The 16668-nt window shown below is 44.5% G+C and overlaps 5 protein-coding genes across 5 annotated transcripts; 3 read left to right on the top strand and 2 right to left on the bottom strand.

Annotated features, from left to right (window-relative positions):
- Positions 1-32: 32 nt before the first annotated feature.
- PICMEDRAFT_58802 (hypothetical protein) lies at positions 33-7700 on the top strand (the record flags this gene model as incomplete). The annotated part of the gene is made up of 1 exon (XM_019163320.1): positions 33-7700. One exon carries the CDS (start codon positions 33-35, stop codon positions 7698-7700), a length of 7668 nt encoding a protein of 2555 aa, XP_019017625.1.
- Positions 7527-9654, bottom strand: PICMEDRAFT_16382 (hypothetical protein). Its single transcript, XM_019161185.1, has 2 exons — positions 9319-9654; positions 7527-9215 (listed from the first exon to the last, which is right to left on the bottom strand). The coding sequence occupies exons 1-2, from the start codon at positions 9467-9469 to the stop codon at positions 7846-7848; spliced, it is 1521 nt and encodes a 506-aa protein (XP_019017624.1). The 5' UTR covers positions 9470-9654; the 3' UTR covers positions 7527-7845.
- A 164-nt stretch (positions 9655-9818) lies between these two features.
- PICMEDRAFT_72571 (hypothetical protein) lies at positions 9819-11450 on the bottom strand (the record flags this gene model as incomplete). Its single annotated transcript, XM_019164238.1, has 1 exon — positions 9819-11450. One exon carries the CDS (start codon positions 11448-11450, stop codon positions 9819-9821), a length of 1632 nt encoding a protein of 543 aa, XP_019017623.1.
- A 960-nt stretch (positions 11451-12410) lies between these two features.
- On the top strand, positions 12411-13700 carry PICMEDRAFT_16378 (hypothetical protein). Its single transcript, XM_019161184.1, has one exon. It carries the CDS (start codon positions 12755-12757, stop codon positions 13352-13354), a length of 600 nt encoding a protein of 199 aa, XP_019017622.1. The 5' UTR covers positions 12411-12754; the 3' UTR covers positions 13355-13700.
- Positions 13701-13761: 61 nt separating this feature from the next.
- PICMEDRAFT_58798 (hypothetical protein) lies at positions 13762-16656 on the top strand (the record flags this gene model as incomplete). Its single annotated transcript, XM_019163319.1, has 1 exon — positions 13762-16656. The coding sequence occupies one exon, from the start codon at positions 13762-13764 to the stop codon at positions 16654-16656; it is 2895 nt and encodes a 964-aa protein (XP_019017621.1).
- Positions 16657-16668: the final 12 nt, after the last annotated feature.

Below are 16668 nucleotides of genomic sequence, written 5' to 3'. Positions count from 1 at the left end.
ATAACTTGTTCCAGCCACAGTCGCCACTTACAATGGTGAAGAAAATACAGAAAACTGCATCTTCAAGAAAGTTTGCGTACAAGTCTTTCAGGGATCATGTTGACTCCATCAAGATTGATCCATTGAAAGACATCAAGAGAAAGGCATTCCATGATGCTGAAATATCACACTTCTTGTCAACATTAGAACACTGGAGAGAGGTCAACTTGTCGAAAAACTTTCAAGAACTGGTAGAGGTTGTAGAACCAATCTCTATGACCTTACCCCAATTGTTATACCATAAAGATAAAATTTTCATTGCTCTAGATAAGGCTTTATGCTGTAATGATCCATTGTCTTTACAACCAAGTTTAGAATTACTTTCTCAGTTCTACCATGACCTCGGACCAGATGCTATGGAGTATTACAGGCGTACATTAGATATCATCAGAGAAATAGCCTTGAACCAACAGGATCCACAATCGTTAGAGTTCATCTTCAACACTCTTGCTTACATCTTCAAATATCTTTCCAAGATATTATCATCTGATTTGACTATCACATTCATACCTTTATTACCATTATTAACGGTCAAGCATAAAGATTATGTTACAAGATTCACTTCCGAGGCAATTTCTTTTTTGATAAGAAAAGCCAAGATCTCGAACTTACAATCATTTTTGGATCATTTATTCACATCCACAGCCTTAACTGAGGACAATTCTGAAAGCTATCATCTTGGTTTGACTGTTATATTTGCTGAGGCCTTCAAGAGTGCTTCAGGGGTACTACATTCTAAGACGGGACTCATATTGCCTTTGCTTACAAAAGCGTGTCTGCGAAGTCCAAAGTCTACTTCTGTTTTGTCTGACATCATCATGGAGCTTTTAGACTACACCGAAACAAAAGAAAACTCAAACCTATTGTACACTACTTTGGTCAGTACCTTGAAGAAAGACTTGGCGTCGCACGAGACTCTTGATTACAAGTATCTTACTTCCATTACTCAGATTTTGCTAACTTTATCATTTAGTGAGTCGGGTAGACGGGTACCTGATTGGAACATTCTACTACAATTCGTCGACATATTATATGATTCTTCACTATCAGTTGGCGATAGCGAAGATATCATGGAAGTGGATACTAAAAATAGCTCTGAAGAAGAGGTTCGGGACTTGAAGTTGGACTTTCTCAATTCAATGGCTTCTTGGTGTTCAGTCATAATAAGAAATTCTGAGATGAATGTCCTACTCAAGTATCATGTAAATATCATTCGAGTGATGTCTAAGCTAGATGACGGTTCTATTTTCCTTCCATTCATTAATACAGCGATAGAGTTGAATGAGGAAAGAACTGTGCAGTTTACGAAAAATTCCATCACCTCATTCATTGGTCACCACTGGCAAGAAAATTATAAGGAAATTGCATTTTTTATGGAAAGAATTGGGGAAAAAGGTCTGATCAACTCGGATTCAGGATTCAATGTCATCATCTCGTCTGACTTCAAAACGTTCATTTTAGATTCGTTCAAGAATATTCAATCCATCGAGCATAAAAACGCTCTAATAAATAATTATTGGAGATTATTAATTTTGAAACACTCTACCATCACGTTCGATCCATCAATGCTAATTAAATTTCTTTCTTTGCTTCAAAATAGCAATTTAGTTTCAGACTTTTTTATCCTAGATATTTTTGGAGCCACCATTGGTGCCTTAACGAATCAGAAATTGTCAGATGGTCAAACTTTGCAAATTTTGAATTTGGCCTTCAACGATTTTGATAATTTGATAGACAGTACGCTTTTTCTCTCCAACTTTGAAAAGTTCGTCTCTTCAATCAAAAACACGAATACTGAATCAATTGAATTTATCATAGAAAATAAAGAGAGTCTCTTGTTATCTCTATCCAACATTCTTAAATCTCCATCGCATGATTCAAGAGAGACTGCGCTAAATTTAATTATCTCAATATTCACAAAGTCTGGCGACGAAATTCCAGATGCAATCTTGAAATGCCGTACAATAGAGCAGATTCCTTTGTCTTTTAACCATGCTAGAGATGTTCCTCTAAGGTTCAAAAATCTAGCTCAAAACTATTCAGCTGAGTCTGCAATAACTAACAATATTGTTTGCAATTTCCTCTTTGGTCAACTGAGTAACAAGTTTTCTCCTTCATGGCAGGGTGTCCAGGAATTTTTGGTGAAGGTGATTAACCAAGTTTCAGATCTCATTTGGAAGTTAGCTCTTGATTTCATCTCGATGAATTATAGGGTTTTGCAGGAAAAGCCATATCTAGAATATGATTTTGGCAACTTTAATATTAAGAGTGACATCTCGGAATGGTTACCTCAAGACTCCAGGTTGTACACTATTTTGAATAAGTTTGAAGAAGAAACGTTTCATAAATACGAAAATGTTGATTACTCTTTAATTGAATTCTCTGAATCAAAAAGGAAATCAACTTTACATACAGACTTTATAAGATATCAAGTTATCAAACTACTTATCAAGATCCCACAAGTTGCAGAGAAAAACTTTATTGATCTACTTCCATTTGTGCTCAATGAAGACGCTGATGATGTCGGTGATGCTCAATCTGGTTCTTTGTTGGAAGGTTGGAAAATGGCTGACAGAAACGGGTTAATTGAATTAATGACGCAGTTCAGCCGACTAAAATCGGTTCCTTCTGCAGATAAAATCAAAGAGTTCTTACTTGTTGTTTTGATGGATAGGCAGACAGAATTACAGATACTGGCTTTGAATTGTTTATTGAATTTCAAGGATCCTGTCTACTTGAAATACCAAAATCATTTGAAGAATTTGTTAGATGACACATTATTCAGAGATGAGATTGTAATATTTTTACAGGACAGTGATAAGAATACAATTGAAGCTAATGACATTCCTGTTTTGTTGCCTTTGGTGTTAAGGATAATATTTGGTAGAGCCCAAACCCAAAAAACAAATAGTACGAAAGTTGGAAGAAAAATGGCTGCCATAAAGTCATTGAACAACTTGAGTGATACCTATGTGACCCAATTTTTGCAATTGACTTTTGGCAAATTTGATCTAACATCATTTCAAGAAACTGGTACTGTAGAGAAAGGTGAAATCAGCAAAAAGCTTTTGAAAAATATCAATGGTTTTATAAACATGAATATCGAAGTCAGCGAAACATTAGGAAAATTACACAGTAAATGCCTAAGTGTTCTTGTTGAGCCCTTACTTTATGCACTATCAGCAGTTGAGACAGCAATAATTGATGCTCAGCAGATTGATGATAATGGTATTGAAAAAGCAGCACGTCATGGTAGAAAGTCTGGTTTCAAGCTATTCTATTTACTAACTCAATTTTTGGGTGATCAATTTAATTGGTTGCCATACGGTGAAATAGTTTACAAGAACTTGGTCCAATCTAAGATGGAAAAGTTCGGAGAAGAGAATTTGAGTAGTGCCTCGTCTTTGATGAAACTCATGACCAAGCTTTGGTGTACACCTGAAAGACTATTCTTTTTATGTATGGATGATTATGCTCCTATCAAGGCTTTGCTTTCTATTCTACCAAATCCAAATGCAAAGGACTCCGTGCTGGTGCTTATATTACAACTCATACAGTCATTACTCAACTTGCCAACAAAAGAAGAAAGCGTTGTGGAGCTTTTAACAATTGTTATCTCAGAGTGCTTGGATTCTTTGATTTTGATATTCGAACACAGTTCAAGTAGTGAAGTCAATTCCTTAGCTGTTCAGGTTTTGTTGTCATTCGTATCAAATGACTATGTTACCGATAACGATAATAGAAAAACCTTGATATCTTCTTTGACTGCTGCTTTGGAAAAACCTTCTTCCCAGATTGAGACCTCTGTCAAGGTTGATATCGTTAGAATGATTGCAACACTTGTCGAAGACTTTGATTGCTCCTATGAAGAAATACTTCCAATATACTCCAATATTGCCAAACTCTACAGTACTTGTCAACAGTCAGACATGAGAAATGTTGTATCAACAGTATTTTACGGTGTTAGCAATAGGTTTGAGGAGCTGGAAAACATTTGCCAGCTTATAATTGATTTGAATGCTTTTGACTCGAAAAGATTTAGAGAACCTGATTATGATAGAAGGCTTCAAGCGTTCAGTAAAATTAATGAAGAAGAGTACAATAAATTGACAACTATTGAGTGGATTCCTATCCTCTACACTTGTATGTTTTTCATCAATGATGAAAATGATCAATCATTGAGGTCCTCGGCTACTTACACATTCATAAGATACATTGATGGATTTTCCGAAAAATCAGAACTTGATGCCACCCCGTTTGTAGATCAGATGAAGAAATTGATCATTCCAACATTGCGCTCTGGATTAAAGAGGAAAAATGAACTTGTTAGATCAGAGTACGTTCGTGTCCTGGATCATCTAGTTGGAAATGTTAAATACTATCACGAGTTTGATGACATGAAAATTCTTTTGAAATATGACGAGGAAGATGAAGAATCCGATTTTTTTGAAGACATCATTCATTTGCAAACTTATAGAAGACAAAGATCACTTAGAGCTCTTTCCAAATTGGCTTCTCAGCTCAAAACTGATAGTATTGCGCACTACATTCTTCCAATTGTAGAACACTATGCTTTCTGGACTGAAGAAAAATATAGAAATGTTGCCAATGATACCATGTCCGCTGTCAAGAAGTTGGCTCAGCACGTTTCATGGAGGCAGTTTACAGCAATTTTAACGAGATATATCAGCATTATGAATACTGCAAAGGCAAAGGAGCAAACTGAAAAATTAAGGGATTCTATCTTGTTGATTGTTGCTATGTCTTCTGCCATGAGAGAATGGTCCATTGGAACTAGTAGCAAACCTCTAGATTACCCAAAGATGGAGAAGATAGACTCTTTTGTTACATCAGAAATAATTCCTAAACTTCAAAAGATAATATCTGTTAGAAACGAAGAAACAGTTGTTTTGAGAGTTCCTTTATCTGAAGCGTTGATCTCTTTAATCATGTGTTGTTCTCAACAAAAAATTGATTCTGAACTAGCTGGATTATTGACTGGTATCTGTCAAATATTGAGAGCAAGGTCTGAAAATTTGAGAGACTCTGTAAGAAAACATTTAGGGAGAATTGCAGTTTTCTTAGGACCACACTACCTTAAGTTTATAATTAAAGAATTGAAGGGAGCACTAACAAGGGGTCCTCAAATTCATATTTTGAGTTTCACCATTCATCATTTGATCACTCTCATGAGCCCTTATTTAGAGCATGGCTCTTTAGGCGATTCTGTCGGCATGATTATGGAATGTATTATGAATGACATTTTTGGAGAAGCTTCAGAGGAGAAAGAAGCTACGGGATACAGCAACAAAACTAAAGAAATCAAGCATAACAAAAGTTATGATACTGGTGAGCTTATTGCTACCAATATCTTTTTGAAAGATTTTAATCATCTTTTGACTCCAGTGAGATACTTACTGAACGAAAGGTTATCCTTCAAATCTCAATCCAAACTGGAGCAACTCATGAAGAGATTCTCACAGGGTTTGAATAAAAATGAGGAGTCATCTTCTACAGACATACTCGTTTTGTGCAACGAAATTTACAATCAAGCTAATGATATTGTAAAGTCTAGGAAAAATCAAAAGCAAAAGGTTGTTGATGAAAAAACTGAAAGATTCTTAGTCCAACTTGATCGGAGGGTACAAAAAACACAAATGGAATACTCCCTTTATGTTACGACACTACAGCAATTTGCATTTGATTTATTGAAGACTGCAATTTCCAAAAACGACAATTTGTTCAAAGCCAGTTATCTTTCTCCATTTGTGCCAATTTTGAGGTCTAGTCTTTCGTCGGAGGATGAAGGAGTTGTTATTTCATCTTTGAAAGTGTTAAATATGCTGGTGAGATTGGAGTTCACTTCAGAAGTCAACTCCGAGATTATTGGGGCCGCCAGTGATGTATTGAAGATTTTACAAGACATGCCAAACACGAACAACGATTTATCACAGAATTGTTTGAGATTTTTAAGTAATGTTATTCGTTTTAAGGATGATCTTGAATTGAAGGACTCAGCTATAAGCTACATTTTGAAAAAGATTGAGCCAGATCTAGACTCACCAGAGAGACAAGGTACTGCGTTTGGTTTTATCAAAAGTTTGATGTTCAAAAATATCATGATCCCTGAAATTTACGATTGCATGGACATTGTTTCCAAGCTAATGGTCACGAGTACAACGGCAGAAATCAGACAAGCCGCCAGAAGTGCATTCTACAACTTTTTGATGGAGTATGATCAAAGTAGAGGTAGATTGGAAAAGCAGTTCAAATTAGTTATCAACAATTTGAAATATCCTGCTCATTCTGGTCGGTTATCTGTTTTGGAATTCATTCTAACGATCGTCAGAAAGTCATCCAAGGACTTGTTGTCGAGATTGACTACTTCACTTTTCATAGCCCTCGCTAATGTGTCGGTCACTGACGACAATCCTCGTTGTAGGGAGAGTGCCACTGAGATTTTAGGTTTAATGTTCCAAAGGTTAGTTGATTCCTCCATGAATATGGATTTTGTTGAGAAGTACACCAGTGCGTGGTTGAGCCAGGATAAGAAGGCTTTGTTGGTAAGATGTGCTCTGAACGTTTACAAGGTTTACATTAGCTCTGTTGGGATTGCCAAAAGTTCCACGTTAGATGAACTTGCTTTGAATCGTATCAAGAAAACACTAAAGCTCTCTAGAAGAGCCGATGATGATGATGATGATGACAATGATGAAGGAGACAATTTTGTTTCCAACGATGAAGCTGAATGGCAAATGGTGTACTCCTGTTTGAGCGTGTTTGAAACACTATCTGGCAAAACCAATGTGTTTGAGAGAAAGTATAATGAGATCTGGATTGACGTTATTGGCACGATGTTGTATCCTCATTCATGGATTAGGTTAGTATCATCTAGGCTCATATTCAAACTACTGAAAGAGATTGTTGACAACGAGTCGAAGAGCATCGAACTAGAAATCGACGACGCTTCTATCCAAACAGTCGCCTACAGGACATTCCGTCAATTAGGTGCTCCACGGATTTCAGAGAAGCTAGCATCACAAAGTATAGCAAACCTTGTTTATGTTTCCAAAAAGTGGGACGTGGAGAACACGAAATTTATATCCTTCAACAAGCAGGATGATGGTGACGAATCGGAAGAAGAAGGTAGACGTACTAAGAAACAGTTTGTGGATGCGTTCGATTGGGCACTAAACAGATGTGCATCCATCTTGAGAAATGATTCAAGAGATATCAATGATATGCTGGTTACTAAAGGTGCGATTATATCATACTGTGAGTTTTTGACATCATTTTTGAGCGTTGAAAAGCTAAAGGAAGCACTTTCTGAGACACTCTTGATTCCATTACTTCATATTTCGGAATTAGAGATAGCCGAAAATGAAGACCAAGAAAAGGCCTTGCCGGCTCTAGCGGCAGCTTGTTTGTCCAAGTTATCGAAAAAAGTTGGTATCTCAGATTACAATGTTCTTTTGAGTAATGCAATGAAGGCTATTCAACAAAGAAGGTATGAGAGAAAGACGAAAAGAGCACAAATGACTTTAAACAACCCTGAGCTTGCAGCAAGAAGAAAGTTGAAGAAGCATGTCAAGGTCAGGGAAAAGCGTAAGTCTAATAAAGACGAGAACGGGTACTATAAACCTAAAAGAAGCCGGTTCTGATCGAATTTTACTAATGCTGTTATGGATAGCGGATAAAGTATACAGCACTTTTTAATTTTCTAAATAGAATTACATATAAATCAATGAAAAAAATTTGATATGATTATAAATTTATATTATACATGTCATGTTTGACAACAGCAAATTATAACTCATTATCTTCGTTGAAAAAAATATCGTCAGGCTCAGACTTTAACATGGGAATTTCCAATCTCTCATCATCCTCCTGTATACCGTCAGTGGCATCAGTGCTATGGGCTATATCCTCTGCCTCATCGTCGTCTTCTTCCTGCTCACCGTGAGCGTCCTCTTCTGCATCTCCTTCACCGTCGTCTTCTTCTTCTTCATCGCCATCGTCATCTCCATCGCCGTCCCCGTCTCCGTCCCCGTCTCCGTCATCATCTTCTTCATCGTCATCGTCTTCTCCTGCATCATCTTCGTCCTCTTCCTCGTGAAGCTCAGAATGGAATTGTTCTTCGGTGTCACTCAAGTTGTGGCTGGCAGGATGGTCACCGTTACCTGACTGGCCATTTTCATGGACTATAGAAGCCTTGCTGGTATCGTTGTCCTGATTATAACCTTCTACTTCTCCTCCTACAACACCTTCCTCTTCATGCTCTTCTTCATTTTTTAGTGCGGATTTGTGTTCATCGTACGTCACGTCTGTGTTTTCAGGTTCCTGCATGGAAACGTCTGCCTCATCGTCATGACCGGCATCTACAGGAGTAATTTCGTTTGTAGTAATAGCGCCAGCTGGGGTTTCGGCTTCAGGCTCCACAGAAGCATCTGCAGCTGGCTGAGTAGCAGCCAATCGTTCCTGCTCCTTGATAGTTGCAAATTCCTCGACGGCTTTGTGATATCTTTCCTTGTCCTTTTCATACATTTCAAAATACGGCTTCTTGTCGTCGTTGGACATTTTCCTCCATACGTCTGTCATTGCTCTTGACAAATCAATGTGTTCGTTTGGATGGTTCTCTGCCCACTCTGCCTTCACACGATCTCTTTCAGAGTCACAAAAGAAAAGGTAAGCGTTTGTAGGTCTTTTAGGTTCTCTTGGATCTCTGGCTCTCTTCCTTGCCGAGGCCGTCGATCCATTAGCCACTCCTCTTTTCCTACGCGTTCTCCCATTGGCGGCAGGGGCAGCTTCTGTTGCGGAGGAACTGTTTATGTATTGCTGATGTCTTTCCGAAATGAGATCGCCCAAGGCGTTTGGAAGCAGGCTCTGAATGTTGGAGATGGCAAGCGGTGTTGTGCCCAAAAGCTTAGTTATATCCTCGAGAGACAACGACTCGATGGAGTCTGCATCTATATCCGATGGGGTAAAGCTCTTCAAGTCAGGGAAACCAAGTGTGTCGCTTTTTTTCTCTAAGGATTCCAAGAGCAACGAGTACTCGAACCGTAGTCTAGATATCGAGTCCTTGGCTCTCGATACACCGATGGCCCGTACCTGGTTCTGTGCTTCAATGTCTGCTATCTTTTGCTTCAAGTCTTTGCATTTTTGTTTCAGTCTGAGGGCTGTTTGGAAGGAATAAAAAGGGTGGAGGGGAAGGGGGGGACGTTAGTATGCTAAAACTTTGGAGGAGGCAAAGTAAGTCCGGTGAGTGGGTGTAGTACGTACCTTCTGTTTCAAACGGGATAATCTGCTTCGTGGCCTTGTTATGCTTGGCGTCCTTCAGCTGGTTGCTCAGCTCTCTCTCCTTCTGGTCCTTGCTGGCGCCTGCATTTACAGTATTGCCAGGGTTGCTCTGATCGGAGGCTGTCTGGAACATGGTGTCTGTGTGTATGTGCTCTCTGTGTGTATGGTGTGTGTATAGTCTTTGCCACAGATACGGGGGCCTACTGGGAAGAAACAAACGTCCAGTCGTTGCCGCCTCTTGTCCTCTTTGCGGTTTAACGAAGGCTTTGTCTCCCAACACCACAGGCTTGGTTGACGTCTCCTCTCCCGGGCAAGAACTCTTCACCGTGTTCGGTGCGTGAAGAGCCAGATCGAGGGAAAGAGAGAGGGGCCTCGTCGAGTCGTGCAGCGGGGTCCTGGGAACACATGTTTTCTTTGTTCGCTGGCTACGGATTCTAGGTTCTACGACTAATGGTACATATGTATTGTCAGAAGGGCGGCAGCTAGAGGTCGTCGAACTTGCGGATACCGTGTTCGTGTGGGGCAGCCCCCTTGCCCTTCTTCTTCTCCTTGCCGGCCTTCTTGCCCCGCTTGGCCTCGTCGCCACCGTCGATCTCTGGGTTGCTGATCCGAGCCAGGATCTGGTCTCTGATCTCGTGGAGCTCGACAGTCTTGCCTTGGCGTGCACGGCCACTGTCCTCCGTCTCGTCGTCATCGCTGTCCTCCACCTCCACGCCGATATCGGACTCGTCCTGCCCCTCGGGCTCTTCCCGCTCCAGTATAGGGTCAGTTTTGCTTTTCTTGCTGGATGTGCTGGTTGTGCCCTCCATTCGGCGCTTCATGGAGTCAGCAAGCGACCGCTTGGCTGGAAGCTTGACTGGAAGTGTCATTTCCACTGTGTTCTCGGCCTCCTCTTCCCCGGAATCGCTGGCGCCAGACACAAAACCGCCATCGCTGTCGCTGTCGCCGCTTGCTTCGTCCTCGTCCTCGTCCTCGTCCTCGTCTCCAAAGCCGCCGTTCTTAGACTCCTCTTCCCAGATCTTGAACCCGTCGGTTCCAAAACTGACGAGTCGGTAGTTGCAGTCCAAGTCTAGGCCTAGCACCTCGTCGACCTTGTCGTCGTCCTCGGGGTCGTTCTGTAAGAACCTCTCGACGACCTTGCCGCCCTTGATGTCGATCTTGGTAATGTGGCCGTTCGAGCAACCCCCGTACATGAAACGGGAGTCGGAGTCCATGGCGCTGATGAGGCTCTCGACGGTCTCGTTCTTTGCAACCCGGATTCTGCTGATCTGGTCCTCCCATCTGTTCATCTCGGGCTTCCACGTCGTCACAATACCGTCGCCCATCCCGCAAATCATGGTTTCCTGCTTCGCCTGGTCGAGCCATGTTGAGCAGAGGACCTCGTCCTCCTGGTCCTCACTTGTGTGCAACGGTTCCTCTGGTTTCCGCAAGTCCACCTCACACACCGTGGTGCTGCCGGTAGTTATGAACTTGTATTCGCTTTTGGGCCAGCAGTAGTTGATAGAGTTGATTCCCTCTCCTGAGTGTAGCTTCCTGAACGGCTTGTAGGCAAGTTGGAGATGTTTTCCTCTGGTGTCGTGACACATGAGGTTGCCCTCTTCGTCGCCGACAACTAAGAAGTTCTTCCCCGGGGGACTGACACACTTGGTGAAAGTCCCGATTTGGAAGTCGTAGCTGTTGTCCTTGTCACAAGAGAATTTCGAGACTACTTGGCCTGTTTTTAAGTCGGCAGACTTGATAACGCCCTCTGAACCAAGCGTGTATATTTTGTCTCCGCCCGAGGGGAGGTCGAAGCACAAGTCACGGCATGACTTCTTGTGTCTTTTGGTGTGCCATTGAACCACTATCGAGTCGTCGTCGAAGTCGTCGTACTTCACGCAGCTCACGTCGTAGGGGAACTTGTCCTGGTCCTCGTAGATCTCCTCCAACTTGTCAATATCATATCTGTAGGCCTGTACGTGACCTGTGGCTGTTCCTGTTACGAAGACCGGTTCACTGGGGTGACATTTTGCAGCAAACAGCGGGTCAGCCGAATGGTGGATGTTGAAAATTGGCCTCCTTGTGAAGGTATACTGCTTTGTGTCCTTTTTGCTCTTACTAGTCGGCTTCGCCATTGTATTGCTGAAAACAATGTATCTATGTCTTTCTCTCCATTCTTCTCTCTAGATTTGTCTCCATCTTTATCTTTATCAGTAGAAAGGTTGAAAAAAGATTCAATGAAAAATATTCTTTTGTAATTGGCATTATTACGTAATATCAACGAAATTTTAGAGCAAGTGGAGATAAAGAAAAAGTTGTCAATGTATCATTTCATGCCAACATGAGATCTTGCAAGTTTCCTGACATTAGTCTGAGGATCGGAACAACAATCTCTGCACCGCTTGCGTTGAGTTGAGATGAAGAAGCCGATAAGGATATAGATTTAAGCAATGCTGAGTATGTTGGGATAAGCTATCTAGACAGGAAATGGGTAGAAGATGCGAGATGAGATGAGAATAAGGCATTGCAGGATAAAGAAAGAGTCTTGTAAAGACCAGGCATTAAATTAATCTGAACCTGTAGAGATTAACCGACGTGATGACTATACAAATACAAGAGATTTGTCCCTTGTATTTATGTTTGGAAGTACTAGTAACTTAAGCAACAAACATAAGACAACGTATACCACAAGGAATGGATATTCCATCAAGGATAATTGGACGTCAACAGTTTGGGAGTCTGCAAACGTTCTGACAACGATGTCAACAAAAAGCGCAAGATGCTGTAGTCGTTTTCGCCTGTAGATCCTTTCAGCTTATCTCCTACTGGATGTCTGCACTTCTTTGAAGCATAAATTGTCCTATGATAATTGTCTTGAAGTAGACTCGGCTGGCACCATTGTGTTTTCCACAATTTGCTGACATCGAAGAATTTTCTGAGATGATTCTTGAAAATACACTTAACACAAGCTCTATTTGCCGGTAGTGCTTTGCAGAACTTCCGCGATAAGTTACTTTTCTACTACCCCTAATAAGAATCGCCACCCCTAATATTTGTGCCAAACACTTTCCGCGACGCTGGCCCAGTGTGCGATTCCTTTTCTTCCCCCCGGTTCGAAACACAGACACTATCTTGCTTTTGCACACGTGAATTTGCGCTCCTTTGTCCCAAAACTGTGGCGCCAGCCTTTTGCCGTCCCCGACTGCCGCTTCGGGAAGTCCGAAACAGCTCTGCAAAACCGGTGCTGAGTCAACGACGGCGACGACGAAGAAACCCAGCAGATAGGCCGGAGGTGAAAAACTGGGTGTCTGGATGTATAACAACCAGGTCGACGAAGCTGGAAATATCCCACCTGTGGCTTTTCCCCCGGCTGTCTCCCATCTCCACAGAAAGACTCCACGTATCTGCCTACATAAATACACGCAGCGACACACACAAAATGGCAACGAACATCACCTGGCATCACAACCTAACTCACGACGAGCGCAAAGAGCTCGTCAAGCAGAACGGAGCCACCCTATGGTTCACCGGCTTGAGCGCATCAGGCAAGAGCACAGTAGCGTGCGCTCTCGAGCAGAAGCTCTTGCAGGAGGGCATCCAGAGCTACAGACTTGACGGTGACAACGTCCGTTTCGGCTTGAACAAGGACTTGGGATTCAGCGAGAAGGACAGAAACGAAAACATCAGACGGATCTCGGAAGTGTCGAAGCTCTTTGCAGACTCGTGCGTGATCTCGCTGACCTCCTTCATCTCGCCATACAGAGCAGACAGAGACGCGGCCAGAAAGCTACACGAGGAGGCCAACCTACCCTTCGTCGAGGTCTTTGTCGACGTGCCGCTCGCTGTCGCCGAGCAGAGAGACCCTAAGGGTCTCTACAAAAAGGCCCGTGAGGGCCTCATCAAGAACTTCACAGGCATCGACGACCCGTACGAGGCTCCAGAACACCCGGAGATTCACCTCAACACCCACGAGCAGTCCGTCGAGGAGTGTGTCAGCACCATCGTCGCCTACTTGAAGCAGAAGCAGATCGTCGCATGAGCGTCGTGTTCTCGACCTCGACTCAAACCTACTTCTATATTTAACACTGTACCTTGTATATCACAGACACACACATTACTACCACTCCCTCTCTGCCCCCTTCCCCCCTCTCACGTCTATCTATTCTTCAACGCAACCCGTGCCAAAGCCTTCCTTCTCCTGCAGACACGACAATTCTCCGCGCAGCGCCTGTCTCACCTCCTCTCCTCCGGGCCTCTCGCTGATGGCGCTGTGCCGAGAACACACGTCTTTGCTCCGCCCACAGGTGCTGAGGAGCAGCTGTCACAGCAGAAGAGCCTGCCCAGCTGAGAAGACCAGACAGAAGCTCCGTGGACAGAGACAGACAGCCTCAGCACAGGAACAAGAGACATCGCCTCGACGCAGTTCCTCCCCTCACCATCCCGGCTATGTTCCATACCCCTCCAGTAAAATCAGACTGGCAACCGGAGGCCTCGATCGCCAACTCCTACGACGTTGGCAACGTGGACTCCAACTCGAACTACTCCGACAACGACAGCCAGCCGGCAACGTTGGACACCGACGACGCAAAGGACATTCTGCAGCACTCCCCGCTAGAGATCGGCGACGACGTGCTCAGTAAGGTGACTCCGAACATCGCCGTTAAAAATGGCAACGGCGGCGGCAAAGGCTTGGACAGCAACAGCAACAGTGCTACTACTGCGACCATCACCAGAAAGAGTGCAGACAGAGAATCCACACACACAGTAACCCCCATGCATCTAGCACCGAACCCCGTCGACCCACTGAGGTCACCCGCTCTGGATTTCCAAAACGACCTTCCAACCTCCACGGATGCCATCGCCGCAGTCGCCGCCGGCAGCACGGGCATACCCGACCAAACCGTCAGCGATAACTCCTCTTTCATTGAGAGCTTTGACATTGTCACAGAGGCAGACCTACCGATGCAGTTGGTGAAGCTCTACGAGTCGTTCTTGAAAGAGCTCAAGGAACCCAAATTTGAAAGATCACTTGCCAGCTTTGAGATTGCAGAGTTGTTCCAGACTTTCTATCAGCGGTTTCATGTTGGATGCACGCAGTACATCGAGCAGGAAGGAAAGTACGAATTGCATGACCCCCACCATACCGATATAGGGTACCAGTATTACAGATACAACCTCATACTGGAAAGGATACTGTGCGACAAGTTCTACAGTCAGATCATATTTCCCTTGAAAAACATGGAGATCGACGAATACGAGAAAGAATTTAACGACCAGTTCTGCGATAAGCTTGGATGCTTGAGCTCCTTGGACATCCATTTCCAAAACCTCGATATAGATCTACCTGAAAACATAGAAGCAGAATTCATCAATCATTTGGACGATCGGATCCTCCCCGAATTTGAGCTACTGACTGCAGAGAGGTCGCCGACGTTGAAAATGAAGTACTTGATCCGCATCCATAAAAAAATAGGGGAAATCATTCATGACATAACTAAAAGTTCCAAATTCAGTAAAACACTGAACACCGATATCTATCTACCGATATTGATTTTTACGATCATCAAACTGAAAGAACTCCGAGCATACTTCCTTGTCAGGCAGTTGAACCTTATGAAGAGGTTCTCTAACGAGTACATCTTTGAAAACAGCGTCGAATCGTTCCAGATAGAGAAGGGAAAATTGTTGTACGTGTGCGCAAATTTTGAAGCTGCTATCTCCTACCTCTCGAGCGTCACCTTGGACAACTTGGATATGCCTTTGCCATCGGAGGACATCAACCTTTTGCCTGGAAGTTTGAAGGACCGCGACGAACTACTAAACCTCTTAACTGTTCCGCTGAAGCTAGAATCGATCGAAGACGAAGTTAGTGCATTCAAGGAGTCGAATCCTCTCCTAATGACGAGCAGCCTCAAGAACGACGCAAGCATTGGCAGCCCAACACTCACAACGTCCTTGAGCAACATAACCAACTCGTGGGTGGACTATTCGAAGGTAAGCTTACCTTCTGTGATCAACGCGGATCAGGGCCTCAAATCGATCAGTCAAGCCATTGACTCGAGCTTGAAGAATATAATGGGGAAAGTGTCGAGGATTGGAGGCTCGTCCGATGATATAATGAGATATGTCGGCAGCAACGAGATCACGAATGATGGGCACGACGTGAACTACGACATAACCTACGAGGACTACGACGAGAACACCACACAGCACGGGAACGACACAAACACACACACCGAGGCTGGCAGCGCTTCTGCCACCGACGACGGCACAGACAACACGCTCTCCGACTCGCTACTGAGACAGCTAGAGGAGAACCTTGTCTTCGAGCAGACGGTAGGGGGCGGGAGCATCAGAACCATCAAGGGCTCCGAACACTCGCAGGACACAGAAGTGACCTGTCCGACGACAGCGCTGCCACCGGTCGGCGACCCTGCCGAGAACAGCCACCGCAAGATCCCGTCCATCCAGGAGGAGACCCCGTTCCCCGACCAATACGGCGAGCTGGCTAGCAGCAGCATAGTGGGCGGCCCGAGCTCGTTCACGTCCTACACCAAAAGCGCCCTGCGTGAGGTACGCGACCGGACCGAGTCCACGGTCTCTGTCGGCACGCAGGGCACGCAGGAGGGCAGCATCATCAGCAAGTTGACGACCAGCGTCGGTGGCGTCATGAAGAACTTCCGCCCCGTGAGCGCCTCGTCGTCGACGACGTCCTTGAACATGCACCTGACCGACGGCGGCATGGCAGCCACGACAACGGCCACGTCGACCGCAGCTGCCGCAGCACACCCTGCCGCCAGCGGGCTCGAGAGAAGCACCAGCGTTGGCTACCTTGCCACGACGCCCAACAAGAACGCCGCCCGCCCGTCCACGGTGAACATGCGCAGCCGGGCCACCAGCTTCATGAGCACCTCGCTCTTCGGCTCGCCCTCCAACCAGTCCTTCGTCAACGAGGCCAACAACTCCACAACAGCCCTCAACACCTCCGCCGTCGCCAACACCTCCGTCCCCGGCCTCACGCCCTCCTCGCCGTCCCGGGACTACCGCAACTCCATCTTCAGCTCGCTCGAGAGCGCCTTCGACAACGTCCGCAACCGCAGCAGAGACAACTCCCTGGTCCAGGGCCCGGCAGCCCCGCTCTCCTCTACAACAGCCGTCCCGGACGGTGCTCCCGCCCTGACCCCAACGTCTTCCGCCCCCGTCCCGCCCTCCGCCGGCCACACCAGACTCCTCGACGAGGTCGCCAAGTTCAAGCGCTTCGACAAGCCCTTCGAGCAGATGACCGTCACCGACTTGATCGAGATGTACACCAACTACCAGTACATCCTCTCCCGCCTGTAGATAGGATAGATA

The sequence above is a fragment of the Pichia membranifaciens genome (assembly GCF_001661235.1).
Source record: "Pichia membranifaciens NRRL Y-2026 unplaced genomic scaffold PICMEscaffold_3, whole genome shotgun sequence".
In the NCBI taxonomy this organism is placed as follows: Eukaryota; Fungi; Ascomycota; class Pichiomycetes; order Pichiales; family Pichiaceae; genus Pichia; species Pichia membranifaciens.
This window is presented reverse-complemented; position numbering and strand designations above follow the sequence as displayed.

Excerpts from the sequence above, each read along its gene's own strand:
- PICMEDRAFT_16382 (XM_019161185.1), bottom strand. The coding sequence starts at position 9,469 with ATGTTCCAGACAGCCTCCGATCAGAGCAACCCTGGCAATACTGTAAAT. Across the intron at positions 9,216-9,318 it reads TATCCCGTTTGAAACAGAAG|CCCTCAGACTGAAACAAAAA; the intron begins GTACGTACTACA and ends CCTTCCAAACAG.
- PICMEDRAFT_16378 (XM_019161184.1), top strand. The coding sequence starts at position 12,755 with ATGGCAACGAACATCACCTGGCATCACAACCTAACTCACGACGAGCGC.